The 15,533-nt window shown below is 51.0% G+C and overlaps 1 protein-coding gene and 1 long non-coding RNA gene across 2 annotated transcripts; both read right to left on the bottom strand.

The window, feature by feature from the left end:
- Positions 1–4,083: 4,083 nt before the first annotated feature.
- LOC123356938 (Down syndrome cell adhesion molecule-like protein 1 homolog) lies at positions 4,084–6,957 on the bottom strand. The gene is made up of 3 exons (XM_045000199.1): positions 6,630–6,957; positions 4,621–4,762; positions 4,084–4,192 (listed from the first exon to the last, which is right to left on the bottom strand). Exons 1-3 carry the CDS (start codon positions 6,780–6,782, stop codon positions 4,140–4,142), a joined length of 348 nt encoding a protein of 115 aa, XP_044856134.1. The 5' UTR covers positions 6,783–6,957; the 3' UTR covers positions 4,084–4,139.
- Positions 6,958–7,197: 240 nt separating this feature from the next.
- Positions 7,198–9,046, bottom strand: LOC123356936. Its single transcript, XR_006575464.1, has 3 exons — positions 8,916–9,046; positions 7,786–8,628; positions 7,198–7,477 (listed from the first exon to the last, which is right to left on the bottom strand). It is a non-coding gene; the product is annotated as an uncharacterized LOC123356936 (long non-coding RNA).
- Between the last annotated feature and the right edge of the window lie 6,487 nt (positions 9,047–15,533).

Raw genomic sequence — 15,533 nt, 5'->3', positions numbered from 1 at the left:
GTGTAATTGGATAACCTAGACCCAATTAAGGCCCCAACAAAGACCTAATACAATTCCCTTTCTGACTGAAGTAGGGGTGAGGAAAGTAGAGCTGAGTAGAGTTTGGAGGAGTTTTACTGTTCTCTAGAGGACCAGAGGAAAGAAACGCTGCCCAACAGAGCAGAGAGACTCCCCTGGCACATAGGACTGAGGGAAACGCTACCCAAGGGGGAGACGCTAAGCTGCCTGGAAAGCAGAAGGGGCTAGAGACACTATCCCTGCTCATCCCGACTAACAGACATTGATGGACCGACCCTCCATGGATTTGCCTAGTTCTTTTTTTAACCCCATTTTTGTCTTGGCCTTCACAACATTTTCTGGTGAGGAGTTCCGGCCGTAATCCAACAGAGCCCCGTACCCAATGGAGAAGCACACGGCCTCTGAAGAGAACTACATCGAGTACAGATGAGGAATTCCAAGCACTGACGGCTTACTCACAGCCAGTTTGGTGAGAGGCAGAATGCTGAGGACTGTTAACGTCTCCTTACAAGGATGCTCAGGTCCACTTCTGCCACCTTCTCCTCTGGCTAGGGCTCCTAGACAATTCCTCTGCACACTAATGAAGTCAAGCAAGAACTATCACTACACAGACCTCTATTAATGTCCCCATCCCTGCCTCCCTCCCCCAACCCATCTACATCTGCCCAACTCAATGAACAGAGACACAGTCAACACAGAGTGACTCTAAACTCTCGCACCCACTGCCTTGCAGGATTTTCATCCCCTCCTACTTCATCCTGGCTCCCGAGATGTAGCTTGTGGGGATACACACCGAACTCGCCTGCCCGTGTCCTACAAAGTTAGACAGCACCAGGAAAGGGAAGGACAAAGAGAGAGAGTGTGCTGGCCAACACAGTAGAGAAGAGAGAGAAGCACAGAAGGAAGGCAAGCAACTCACCACCTAGAGTCATCCTTTGCTCCTGGCCACAGAAATGAGCAGCCCCTGAAAATGGGGACCTTGTCTCCCTTATAATCACAGCTAGTCAGGAATCTTTTCTTACAAATTCAGCCACAGCTGACAGGGTCTCTCTACCTGGAGTCAGAGGGGCCGTGAGCAGAACCCTCAGCAAAACAGACACTTATCTCACTGACAGCGGTGTCTGCTCAGCTCCCAGCTGAACAGCTCTTGCCTGGCATGAACAATGCTCACCGTCTCGTCGCTCTCGCTCACTTTCCATCGCATGAGGACAGTGGACTCTAATACGTAACTTCTTTTCCCTTGGTACTAAATGCAGCACAAGGAGGAAAACCAAACAAGTTACCATCCCAGTGGACAACGTCACATAGGTTATTCTTTTCACCTCTTCAACACGGCAGGGCTCTGCCTCCCCCCCCATTACACCTTTAGTATTACAACTAAAATGCACCCCTTGTTACGGCACAAGATATAATCCCTCTGCACAGCAGACTCTAGCCCCTCCCAAGACATAATCCTCCCCTCCTACTTCTCCATGGCTCCTGAGACCGAGCCTGTGTGGATGCACACCTAGCACGCCTGCCTGTGCGTGCTGAAGGGAGACAGCACAAAAAGAGGCAAGGACAGATTGACAGAGAGAGTGTTGGCCAACACACAAGAAAAGAGAGAGAGAGAGAGATGGAAACACGGGAGGAAAGCAAGCAACTCACCACCTGGAATCATCCTCCTGGATCCAACCTTTTCTGCAGAGTACACACCACTTGTGAACAGAGAAATGAGCAGCCCCTGAAAATGGGGACCTTGTCTCCCTCATAACCACAGCTAGTCAGGAACATTTTGTTACAAACCCAGCCCCAGCTAACAGGGCATTTGTACCTGGAGCCAAGTGGGCAGTGAGCAGAGCTCTCACCTAACCAGACACTTATCTCACTGATGGTGACAGCTGCTCCGCTCCCAGCTCGATGGCAGCTGCATAGCCTGGCATCAACAACGCTAGCTGTCTCACGGCTCTTGCACGCCTTCCATCTACAACCGGGATGGGCTTTTACCCTTGACTTCTTTGTCTGCGGTACTAAGCACAACACAAGAGGGAAAAGTAAAAGTTATCATCAGAATTTTAATGTTGTGTAGGTTCTTCTTCTGTCATCTCCCATTACACCTTTATAGATACAATTGAAAAGTACACAATGCACGCTCAACCTGTGGAACTCCTTCACAGAGAATGTTGTGAAGGCCAAGATTACAATGGGATTCAAAAAAGAACTAGGTAAATTCATGGAGGATACATCAGCCCTACTTGATGAACTGTGACAGTCAACTCCCACAGTCACCCCCCACACCACCAATGGAGGATCGAGTACCCATCATGCTTCTCTTCCTCCTCCCAGTTCCCCAGTCCGATGTAGGCTCTCCAATCCAAGCCTGTGAGCATGCACCCATGTTCTATGCAAGGAAACAGTACAACAGGGGTCAGCAACCTTTCAGAAGTGGTGTGCCGAGTCTTCATTTATTCACTGTAACATGTATTACTAGCATGCAAAACCTTAAATTAGTGTTTTTAGAAGGTATAATATATAACTCTTAAGGTTTTGTTAAATGTTTAACAAGCTTCATTTAAAATTAAATTAACTATTGTTGTATGTAAAGTAAAAATGCAGAGCGCCCCCGGACCAGTGGCCAGGACCCAGGCAGCGCGAGTGCCACTGAATATCAGCTCGTGTGCCGGCTTCAGCACACATGCCATAAGTTGCCAACCCCTGCAGTACAAGGAGAGAGAGAGTGCATATTGGCCAACATATGACAGCAGAGAGACACACAAGAAGAAAGACAAACTACAGAAGGACCTGTCGTCACCTTCCTGGCTCTCCACAAAAAGTTACCGCACTTCAGGAAGACTCCATAGCACCTGACAACTCCTTGAGAGGGCACAAAGGATCCCCCAAACTATCTGAGGCCTTTCCTCAAATGCCCTCCCCATACCACAGATGTTAAGAGTAACAAGATGGGTTTCTTCAGGTACGTTAGCAACAAGAAGAAAGTCAAGGAAAACGTGGGCCTCTTACTGAATGAGGGAGGTAACCTAGTGACAGAAGATGTGGAAAAAGCTAATTTACTCATTGCTTTTTTTGCCTCTGTCTTCACGAATAAGGTCAGCTCCCAGACGGCTGCACTGGGCAGCATAGCATGGGGAGGAGGTGACCAGCCCTCTGTGGAGAAAGAAGTGGTTTGATACTATTTAGAAAAAACGGACAAACAGAAGTCCATGGGGCCAGATGTGCTGCATCCAAGGGTGCTAAAGGAGTTGGTGCATGTGATTGCAGAGCCATTGGCCATTATCTTTGAAAACTCATGTCGAACGGGGGAGGTCCCGGATGACTGGAAAAGGCTAATGTAGTGCCCATCTTTAAAAAGGGGAAGGAGGAGGATCCGGGGAACTACAGGCCAGTCAGCCTCACCTCAGCCCCTAGAAAAATCATGGAGCAGGTCCTCAAGGAATCAATTCTGAGGCACTTAGAGGCGAGGAAAGTGATCAGGAACAGTGAGCATGGATTCACCAAGGGCAAGTCATGTCTGACTAACTTGCTGGCAAGAATACTGTGGGAGACCGTATCAAAAGCTTTGCTAAAGTCAAGGAATAACACATCCACTGCTTTCCCCTCATCCACAGACTCAGTTATCTCCTCATAGAAGGCCATTAGGTTAAAGTATGGGCTGGATGAATGGACTATAAGGCGGATAGAAAGCTGTCTAGATCATCAGGCTCAATGAGTACTGATCAATGGCTCCACGTCTAGTTGGCAGCCGATATCAAGCGGAGTGCCCCAACGGTCGGTCCTGGGGCTGGTTTTGTTCAATATCTTCATTAATGACTTGGAGGATGGCATGGACTGCACTCTCAGCAAGTTTGCAGATTACATTAAACTGGGAGGAGTGGTAGATACAGTGGAGGGTAGGGATAGGATACAGAGGGACCTAGACAAATTAGAGGACTGGGCCAAAAGAAACCTGATGAGATTCAACAAGGACAAGTGCAGAGTCCTGCACTTAGGATGGAAGAATCCCATTCACAGGATCAGGGCTCCTCCCAAGGGGCTGCGCAGTGGGGAAAAGGGAGGTTTTAGTTACCTGTCCTTAGTCCATTTCATGACAGGGGCTGGCTCCCCAACTGCACTGCAAGGCAGTCTCACGTCCTTATCCACGGAATGGTGATGGTGCCGCCGAAGGAGATGGTCTGGGCTGGGAAGAAAGGAACATCAGTCTGGCCGGACGAGCCAGGCACACAGAGCCTGCCTATCCCATCAGTGCAGACTCCACCCTGCTGCACCCGGGGCTGAGATTCACCACCTTTGTCGATGCCGCAGAACCTGCTCCAAGCCCATGGGCAGACGGAGTAGCCGGTGCATCGCGAGGTGCCGGCTACGGCTAGTCCTGGAGACGAGGGGCCGACCCAGAGCCAGCACCAGGGCACATGTCAAACCCGAGCCTGGATGCAGAGTGCGTAGTGGGCCCCCCAGCCTCTATATTGAGCCAAATCTAAATGCCAGATGACCCGACCCTTCCACCTCTCCCAGGACTCTGTTACCCAGAGAGACACCCAGCTCCCCTCCACTCAGCAGCATTGCCTCATCCCATCTGCCCACCCCACCCCACCGGCCCTGCCGCACCTTTCCCAATGACCTTTGCACTGATGTTGCTGCGTCCTGCCAAGGTCACGGCCACCACCCACAGCACATCCTGCTGCCTGCGGGTGAGGTGGGCGATGCAGTAGAAGACTTGCTCGGGGCTGGTCTCGTACTCGCTGGGGGCCTGGTCGGGGGAAGGAGGGGACACAGCTGGTTAATCAGGACAAGGTGAACTCCCTTTCATGCACCTCTTCCTGCCCAGGCTTTGATGCAGCCACCAACCCCCCAGTACAATCACACTAGTCATAGCAGTCTAGGCAACCTGACCAGTGATGAGCTGCCAAATTTTTAACAACCGGTTCCCTCCTCCCTCCAAAATTTTAACAACGGGTTCCCTCCTTCCCCCCCCTCCGGGGGGGGGTCGTGCCCCATCCAACCCCTCATGTTCCTTGACACACACACTCCGAGACCCCTGACCCATCCCCCCCTTCCCTGTCCCCTGACTGCCCCTTGCCGCCCCACCCAACCCCTCCTCTCATTCTCAATGGCCCGCCAGAACCCCTACCCCATACAACTACCCCATACAACTACCCCTTCTCTCTGTCCCTGAGTGCCCCCACCACCTCATCCAACCCTGCTCTTTCCTGACTGCTCCCCGGGACCCTTGCCCCCATTCAATCCCCCTGTTCCCTGCCCTCTGACCCCCCCACCCCCAAACTCCCCTGCCCTCTCTCCAACACTCCCTCCCTGCCCCCTTACCGCGCTGCCTGGACGTGGCTGGGCCGGGACAGGAGTAGCGCAGCCGGAGCCGGAGGATGCGGCGGGAGCCCAGCGGCTGGAGCCAGGTGGCTGGCCGGGTGGAGCCAGGGAGGGCTGCGGCCAGAGCTGGAGCCAGGCAGCCGGGGCCGCCGCCACGCCCAGACCCGCGCTGCCGGAGCCCGGCCCCCTGGCAAAACAGCAGGGGTGGCTGGAGCCACGGGGCCAGGCTGGGCTGGAGGTGGGGGGCCGTGTCCAGAGCCGAGCATCCCGGTAGGTGGGGGCATGGCAGGGCCGGGGGGGGTTGCGGCCGGAGCCGGGCGGCCGGGGAGGGGTTCGGGGGAGGGGTCGGGGACGCGGGGCCGTGCCGCAGCCGGTGAGGGTCGGGCGGGGACCCGGGGGGGGGCGGGCAGGGTCGCAGCCGGGAACGCGGGGCCGGGAACGTGGGGGGGGGCGCGGCCAGGGCGGGTCGGGCCTCCCCCCCCTAGTTTCCTACCTCAGCGTCGTCTTCCTGGGCCGGGGAAGCCTGCTTGCTTCTCAGCCCTCCCAGGCTTCCCGCGCGAACAGCTGATTCGCGGGAAGCGTGGGGGAGGAGAAGCAAGGAGGAGCTTCATGGCAGGAGGTGGAGGCAGAATTCGCAACGGTTCGCGCGAACCGTTTGCTAAAATTAGACGCCGGACAGAGAACTTTAGCATCCGGTTCTCTGTCTGGCGTCTAATTTTAGCAAACGATTCGCGCGAACCGTTGCGAACCGTCTGCAGCTCACCCCGGAACCTGACCCCTGCTCAGACAAGTCCTGGCTTTAAGGGATCACCTCAGATTAGCCTTGTGTGAGGCCACCATCTCGGCTGACCCCAAGGATCAGACAGGGACCTGCAGAGAGAAACTCTGGAGCTTGTGCTAATGAGGGCAGTAGACTCTGATGCAAGATTTCTTTTCCCCTGGTACTAAATCCAGCCGAAGTTACCATCTCCATTGGCAATGTTGGGGAGGCTCTTCTTTCTGCCTCTCACACACAGTGGTTCTCTGCCCTGAATCCCCATCCCATCACGCCTTTAGGACTACAAATAGAAAGCAGCTCTTGCGACGACACCTGAAATAGTCACTCTGCACAGCAGGCTTTGCTCAGACATGAGAAACCTGCAAAGAAACTGCAAAAATTGGGCTTGTTTTTGGCTTAATTACTTTCTGAGTTTCCTGTTGGACAGTTTTTGGCTTGCAGATTGTTGGGCTTCTAGCCTGCGAAGAAAACTACAGCGAGTACAGATGTGGAATTCAAAGCATTGATCGCTTACCCACACCAAGTTAAGTGGGAGGCAAAAAGGAAAGGACTGTTCATGTCTGCTTAGAAGGATGCTCAGGCTGATCAGGTCCACTTCTGCCAGTTTCTGCTCGGCCTGGGGTTCCTGGATACTTCCTCTGCAAGTGCACATGCAAAACCCATGCATGAGCCATCAGTACAACAAGTTCTATTCGTGCATGAAATCTTACCCTCATCCCTTCCTTCCTCTCCCATGCCATCCACCTGAGCCCAACTCAATGAACAGAGATGAGTAAACAGTCACCGCTCCACTTCAGCCCCACTGCCTCTCATGATTTTTCTCTGCTCTTCCTTCTCCATGGCTCCCAAGACCTAGCCTGTGGGGATGCACATTGAGCACCCCACCCATGTCCTTTGAAGGGAGATGGCACAAGGAAAGGTGAGACAGACAGAGAGAGGGTGTGTGTTGGCCAACATACTAGAGAACAGAGAGAGACAGAGTGAAAAACACGGGAGGAAGGCAAACAACTCACCACCTGCAGTCATCCTCCTGGATCCAACCTTCTGCTGCAGAGGACTCGCCGCTCATGGCCAGAGAACTGACCAGCCCCTGAAAATGGGGACTTTGTGTCCTTCGTAACTACAACTAGTCAACAACATTTTCTTACAAACCCAGCCCCAGCTAATGTGGCGTCCCTACCAGGAGCAGGGAGGGCCGTGAGCAGAGCAATCACCAAAACAGACACTTATCTCATTGAGAGTGGCAGTTGTTCCGCTCCCAGTTGGATGGCTTTTGCGTGGCATCGACAATACTCGCAGTCTCATTGCTTTCCATAGCATGAGGGCAGTAGATTCTGGCGCGTGACTTATTTTCCCTTAGTACTAAACCCAGCACAAGGGAGGAAAACACATCAGTTACCACCTTACTCGACGATGTCTTCCAGGCTCTTCCCTTCGCCTCTCCCACATGGCGGGGCTGCGCCCTCAACACTCTTCCCATCACACCTTTAACATTTCAGCCAGAAAGCAGCCCTTGCAACAGCATCTGACTGTCACTCTGCACAGCAGACTCTGGCCCCTCCCCAATGTTACTCCCACAGAGCCCCATACCCAACAAGGAAGCACAAGACCTGTGAAGAAAATTACAGTGAGTACAGATGAGAAATTTCAAGCACTGACAGCTTACTCACAGCCAGTTATGTGAGAGGCAGAAAGGTGAGGACTGTTCATGTCTGCTTAGAAGGATGTCCAGGCTCCTCAGCTCCATGTCTGCCACCTTCTCCTTGACGATTCCTATGCAAGCACAGAAAAAAGCCAAGCAAAAGCCATCACTACACAAAATTCAATTGGTCCAAGTAATCTTGCCCTCATCCCTGCCTCCCTCTCCCGTCCCGTCTACATCAGGCCAACTCGATGAACCATGACCGAGTCAACACCGACAGTCACTGCTCCACTGTAGCGCCCACTGCCCCGCATGATTTTCTCCACTTCTACTTCTCCATGGATCCCAAGACCTAGCCTGTGGGGATGCACACCTAGCACCTCGCCCGTGTCCTATGAAGGAAGACAGCACAAAGAAAGGCAAGAACAGAGAGACAGAAGAGGGTGTGTGTTGGCCAACGTACCAGAGGAGAGAGACAGAGAGAAAAACACAGGAGGAAGGCAAGCAACTCGCCACCTGGAATCAACTTTCTGGATCTAACGATTTCTGCAGAGGACACAGCGCTTGTGAACAAAGAAGTGAGCAGCCCCTGAAAACGGGGACCTTGTCTCTCTCAGAACCATAGCTAGTCAGGAACGTTTTCTTACAAACACAGACCTAGCTAACAGGATGTGCCTACCTGGAGCGAAGTGGGCCGTGAGCAGAGCAATCACCAAAACAGACACTTACTCTCAATGAGGTGGTGGCTGCTCCACTCCCAGCTGGACGGCTCTTACCTGGCATCAGTAATGCTTGCTATCTCATCGCTCTCACTCGCTTTCCATCGCATGAGGGAAGTGGACGCTGACCCTCCACTTCTTTTCTATTGGTACTAACCCAGCACAAAGGGGGGAAACAAACAGGTTAGCATCTCAGTCAGCAATGTTACATAGGTTCTTCTCTCATTTTCCGCACCCCAGACCTCCACCCATAACCTTTCTTCCGTTACACCTTCAGGACCACAACTAGAAAGAAGCCTGTTGCAACTACACCCAAAACAGCCACTCTGAGCAGGAGACTTGTGCCTTTCCCTTGTCTGAATCCCACAGAGCCACATACCCAACGAGGAACAAAACTGGAGTGACAACAGAGGAGGAATTCCAAGCACTGACCACTTACTCACACCCTGTTATGTGGAAGGTAGAAAGTTGAGGTCTGTTAATCTCTGCTTAGAAGGATGTCCAGGCTGCTCAGGTCCATGTCTGCCAATTTCTCCTCTGGCTGCTGCTCCTGGATGATTCCTCTGCAAATGCAGCAAGTAACCCAAGCAAAAGCCATCACTACACAAAATTCAATTGGTGCATGAAATCTTGCCCTCATCCCTGCCTCCCTCTCCCATCCGCTTCAGCTCCACTAGAGCAGAGATTCAGTCAACACCCACAGTCACCGTTGCAATCTAGTGCCCACTACCCTGAATGATTTCGGTCCCTTCCTACTTGTTCATAGCTCCCGAGACCAAGCCTGTGGGGATGCACACCTACCACACCTGCCCATGTCCTAAGAAAGGAGACAGCACAAGGAAAAGGCAAAGACAGAGAGAGAGTGACAGACAGAGTGTGTGTTGGCCAACACATTAGAGGAGAGAGACAGAAAAACGTGGGAGGAAGTCAAGAAACTCACTAGCTGGAGTCATCCCCCTGGGTCCAACCCTCTGCTGCGTAGGACACACTGCTTGTGGACAGAGAAACGACCAGCCCCTGAAAATGGGGACCTTGTCTCCCTCGTAACCACAGCTAGTCAGGAATCTTTTCCTACAAACCGAGCCACAGCTAACGACCAGTCCAACCCTGGAGGCAGGTGGGCCGTTACCAGAGTCTTCAGCGAACTAGACACTTATCTCACTGGTGGTGATGGCTGCTTTGCTCCCAGCTCGACGGCATCGCCATAGCCTGGCATCAACAACGCTCGCTGTCTCACGGCTCTTGTGTGCTTTCCATCTCACAACAGGGACCTTGACTTCTCTCTCTGTGGTACTAAGCACAACACAAGAGGGAAAAACAAAAGTTATGATCGGAATCTGCAGTGTTGTGTAGGTGGTTCTTCTCTCATCTCCCATTACACCTTTATAGATACAATTAAAAAGCACACAACCGACACTCGAAATGTGGAGCTCCTTGCCAGAGAATGCTGTGAAAGCCAAGACTATAACAGGGTTCAAAAAAGAACTAGGTAAATTCATGGAGGATACGTGCATCAATGGCTATTGGTGAGGATGGGCAGGGATGGTGCCCTTAACCTCTGTTTGCCAGAAGCTGGGAATGGGCGACACAGGATGGATCACTTCTCTATTCCCTGTTCTGTTCATTCCCTCTGAAGCACCTGGCGTTAGCCAGTCAGAAGACAGCATACTGGGGTAGATGGACCCTTGGTCTGCATAACATATGAACGTAAGAATGGCAGTGCTTGGTCAGTCTATTGCACCTGCACCCAATAGAGCAGGGGTCCCCAACCTTTTAGTGTGGCGGGCGCCGGACAACTAGCCACCGAGGAGCGTGGTCACCAAACAAGCAGCCACCAAGAACCAGCGTTATTGAGAGGCACCGCCGCCGAAAATCAGCAACATTTCGGCAACAACGCTTCTTGATGACGCTGGTTTTGGGTGGTATTTCGGCGGCTGCTTGTTTGGCAATTAGTAAGCAGGTGCACATAGCTGTCTCGGCAGTAACCATGGCACCCACAGGCACCGCATTGGGGACTCCTGCAATAGAGTCACACTAAAGGAGACTATTGTCTCTTCCCCTCATCGTAATCCCACAGCTACTCCCACAATAGCGAAATTCTCCTCCCACACCCAGAACAAGGAGGAAAACTTTTATGAGAAACCAAACCCACCTAAAGGGAAGCAGCCGCCTGTACTCAGCCTCTACCATGCATTTACCTTAGGCTTCAGCTGTGATGCTAGAAGTCATGAAGTGTATTTATGCAGGAGGCAGAAAGTGAGGACTGTTCATGTCTGCTTAGAACGATGTCCAAGCTGCTCAGATCCAGTTTCTCCTCCAGCTACGGCTCCAGAACAACAATTCCTCTGTAAGAACAGCTACAAAAGCCAAGCATGAGCCATCATTACACAAAGCTCTTGCCCTCATCCCTGCCTCCCTCTTCCATCCTACCTTCATCGGCCCCCCACGATGAGACCAAGCTAACACTGACAGTCACCGCTCCACTCGCACCGACAGCCCTCCATGATTTTCATCCCCTCCTACTACTCCATGGCTCACGAGACATGCAATACACACATGCCAGTGTTCTATAAAAGGAGACGGCACAAGAAGGGGGGTGAAGAGAGAGAGTGTGTTGGCCAACACACTAGAGTAGAGAGCGAGAGAGAAACATGGGAGGAAGTCAAGCAACTCATCACCTGGAGTCATCCTCCTCGATACAACCTTCTGCTGCGGTGGAGAAACTGTTCCTGACCAGAGAAGTGAGCCACCTCTGAAAATGGGACCTTTTCTCCCTCGTAACCCACAGCTAGTGGGGAACCTTTTCCTACACACCCAGCCCTACATTACCAGGCTTCCCAACTTCAACTCAGGCGGGGTGTGAGCAGAGCCCTCCCCAAACCAGACACTTATGTCACTGACAGTGGCCTCTACTCAGCTCCCAGATGAATGGCGCTTGTCTGGGATCAACAATGATCGCAGTCTCGCTGCTCTCACTCACTTTCCACCATGTCATGGCAGTAGACTGACACTTGACTTCTTTTCTCTTGGTACTAAACCCAGGACAAAGGGGAAAAACCCAAAAAATTAGCATCACTGCCTGCAATGTGTTGTTGTCTTTTCATTTCACATCTCCCATATCCCACGGCTCCGCTCACAACCCGTCTCCCATTACTACTATAGAACTGCAACTAGAAGGGACCCATTGTAACGGCACGCAAAATAGTCACTTTGTTCAGGAGATTCTTGTCCCTTCCCCAGCCTTAATACCAGAGCCTCTTACCCAGTCAGAAACATGAGGATTATTCACGTCTCTTTAGAAGGATGCCCAAGCTGCTCAGATCCACTTCTGATATATTCTCATCCAGCTAAGTCTCCTAGACGATTCCTCTGCAAACTAATGAAGCCAAACAAGAACTATCGCTATACACAGCACTACTGGTGCTTGCAATCTTGAACTCATCCCTTCCTCCCTCTTCCATCCCATCTACATCGGCCCCACTCGATGAACAGAGACCGAGTTAACACCAACAGTCATTGCTCCACTTTAGCACCCACAGCCCCACATGACTTTCATCCCCTCCTACTATTCCAGGGCTCCCAAGACCTAACCTGTGGCGATGCACACCTAGCATGCCTGCCCATGTCCTACAAAGGCAGATAGTGCAAAGATAGAGAACGGGTGTGTGTTGTCCAATATAGCAGGGAACAGAGAGAGAGAGACACACACACACACATACTGGAAGAAGGCAAGCAACTCTCCACCTGCAGTCATCATCCTGGATCTAACCTTCTGCTGCAGAGGACACAGCGCTACTGGCCAGAGAACTGAGCAGACCCTGAAAATGGGGACCCTGTCTCCCTCATAAGCACAGCTACTCAAAAAACAGAGCAATCACCAAGACAGATACTTATCTCATTGAGAGTCACGTCTGTTCTCCCAGTTGCACGGCTTGTTCATGGCAGCAATAACTCTCGTGGTCCCATTGCTCTCGTTTGATTTCCATCGCATGAGGGCAGTAGACTGATGCAAGCTCTCTTTTCCCTTGGTACTAAATCCAGCAGAAGGGGAAAAAACAAACAAGTTACCATCTCTGTTGGCAATGTTGGGGAGGCTCTTCTTTCTGCCTCTCCCACACAGTGGTGATCTGCCCTGAACCCTCCTCCCATCACACCCTTTAGCATTACAACCAAAAAGCATCCCTTGAAACAACACCTGAAATACTCACTCTGCACAGCAGACTCTGGCCAGACGCATCAAATCTTATGAAAGGAGGAGAGCGGACTCTGACCCTCCACTTCTTTTCCCTTGGTACTGAACCTAGCACAAGGGGGAAAACAAATCCGTTACCATCTCAGTCTGCAACATGCATAGGTTCTTCTTGCATCTACCACACCTCACGGCTCCACCCTCAACTGTTCCTCCCATTACAGCTTTAGCACCACAACTAAAAAGCAGCCCACTGCACCTACATCCAAAATACTCACTCTGCACAGGAGACTTGTGCCTTTCCCTAGTCTGAACCCCACACAGCACCATGTTCAACGAGGAAGTTCACAGACTCTGAACAAAACCAAAGCGAGTAGAGATGAGGAATTCCAAACACTGACCCCTTACTCACAGCCAGTTATGCAGGAGGCAGAAAACTGAGGACTGTTCATGTCTGCTTAGGATGTCCAGGCTGTTCAGGTTCCCTTCTGCAACTTTCTCCTCTGGCTGGGGCTCCTGGACAGCTCCTCTGGAAGCGCAGCTGCAAAAGCCATGCATGAGCCATCACTACACAAAGCTCTATTGGTGGTTGAAATCTTGCCCTCATCCCTGCCTCCCTCTCCCATCCCATCCACATCGGCGCCACTCGATGAATAGAGACCAAGTTAACACCGACAGTCACCGCTCCACTCTCACACCCACTGCCCCGCGTGATTTTTGTCCCCTCCTACGTCTTCCTAGCTCCCGAGACACAGCCTGTGGGGATGCAAAGTAGCATGCCTACCCGTGTCCTATGAAGGGAGACAACACAAGGAGAGGAGAGGAGAGAGAGACAGAGAGTTGGCCAACACACTAGAGTACAGAGAAAAAGAGAGAAAAACCATGGGAGGAAGGCAAGAAACTCATCAGCTGGAGTCATCCCCCTGGATCCAATGTTCTGCTGCAGAGGACACACACTCCTAGCCACAGAAATAACCAGCCCCTGAAAATCTTGTCTCCCTAGTCAGGACTCTTTTCCAACAAACCGAGCCCCAGCTAACGTTAATTCCCGGCCTGGAGGCACGTAGGCAGTTACCAGAGTCCTCCCCAAACCAGACACTTATCTCACTGATGGTGACGGCTGCTCCACTCCCAGCTCGACATCATCTGCATAGCCTGGCATCAACAATGCTCACTGTCTCATGGTTCTTGTGCACTTTCCATCTCACAACGGGGGTGGGCTCTTACCCTTCACTTCTTTCTCGTTGCTACAAAGCACAACCAGGAGGGAAAATCAAACGTTATCATCGGAATCTGCAGTGTTGTGTAGGTTCTTCTTCTCTCATCTCCCATTACACCTTTACAGATTCAATTAAAAACACACTCAACCTGTGGATCTCCTCGCCAGAGAATTATGTGAAGGTCAAGCTTAATGGAGTTCAAAAAATAACTAGAGAAGTTCATGGAGATCCATCAGCTATTTGTAAAGATGGACAGGGGTGGTGCCTTTAGCCTCTGTTTGCCAGGAGCTGGGAATGAGTGACAGAACAGGGAATAAGCAAGTGATCCATCTGCTGTTTGTTCCCTCTGGGGCACCTGGCATTAGCCACTGTCTGAAGAAAGTAGCCCGTTGCACCTGCATCCAAGAGAGAGTCACTGTGCAGAGGAGACTATTGTCCCTTCCCTGGTCATAATGCCACAGAGCCCTGTGCCCAATGACGAGGCTCACAACCTCTGAAGAAATCTAGAGTTGTACAGATGAGGAATAGAGTGCCGTAATTGTTCACTCACAGCCAGTCATGGAGAAGAGAGAACGTAAGAATGGCCATAGTGGATCAGACCAAAGGTCCATCCAGCCCAGTATCCTGCCTACTGACAGTGACCAATGCCAGGTGCCTGAGGAAGTGAACTTAACAGGTATATGATCAAGTGATCTCTCTCCTGCCATCCATTCCACCCTCTGACAAACAGAGGCTAGGGACACCATTCCTTACCCATCCAGGCTAATGGACTTAACCTGCATTAATTGATCCAGTTCTTTTTTAAATGCTGTTAGTCCTAGCCTTCACAACCTCCTCAGGCAAGGAGCTCCGCAGGTTGACTGTGTGCTGTGTGAAGAACTTCCTTGTATTTATTTTAAACCAGTTGCCCATTAAATTTCATTTGGTGGCCCCTAGTTCTTATATTATGGGAACAAAGTAAATACATTTTTCCTAATTCACTTTCTCCACACCGCTAGTGATTTTATATACTTTTATCATATCCCCCCCTTAATCTCCTCTTTTCCAAGATGAAAAGTCCTAGCCTCTTTCAGCTCTCCTCATATGGGCAACGTTCCAAACTCCTAATCATTTGAGTTTTCCATCTCTGAACTTTTTCTAGTATCAGTATATCTTTGTTTTAGATGAGGAGACCACATCTGTACAAAGTATTCGAGATGTGGGTGGGCCATGGATTTATATAAGGGCAATAAGATATTCTCTGCCTTATTCTCTATCACTTTTTTAATGATTCCAAACATCCTGTCTGCTTTTTTGACTGCCGCTGCACACTGCGTGGACATCTTCAGAAAACTATCCATGATGACTCCAATATGTCTTTCCTGATTAGCTGTAGTTAAATTAGCCCCCATCATATTGTGGGTATAGTTGGGGATATTTTTTCCCAATATGCATTACTTTACATTTATCCCCATTACATTTCATTTGCCATTTTGCTGACCAAACACTTAGTTTGTGAGATGTTTTTGAAGTTCTTCACAGTCTTCTTTGGGTTTAACTATCTTGAGCAGTTTAGTATCATCTGCAAACTTTGCCACCTCACCTTTCTCCAGATTATTTATGAATAAATTGAATAGGAGTGGTCCTAGGATTGACCCTTGGGGAACAC

The sequence above is a fragment of the Mauremys mutica genome, unplaced genomic scaffold, assembly GCF_020497125.1.
Source record: "Mauremys mutica isolate MM-2020 ecotype Southern unplaced genomic scaffold, ASM2049712v1 000062F_np12_subseq_12882662:12971114_obj, whole genome shotgun sequence".
NCBI classification, from domain to species: Eukaryota; Metazoa; Chordata; order Testudines; family Geoemydidae; genus Mauremys; species Mauremys mutica.
Note: the sequence above shows the minus strand (reverse complement) of the source record. Positions and strands in the feature narration are given on the sequence as shown.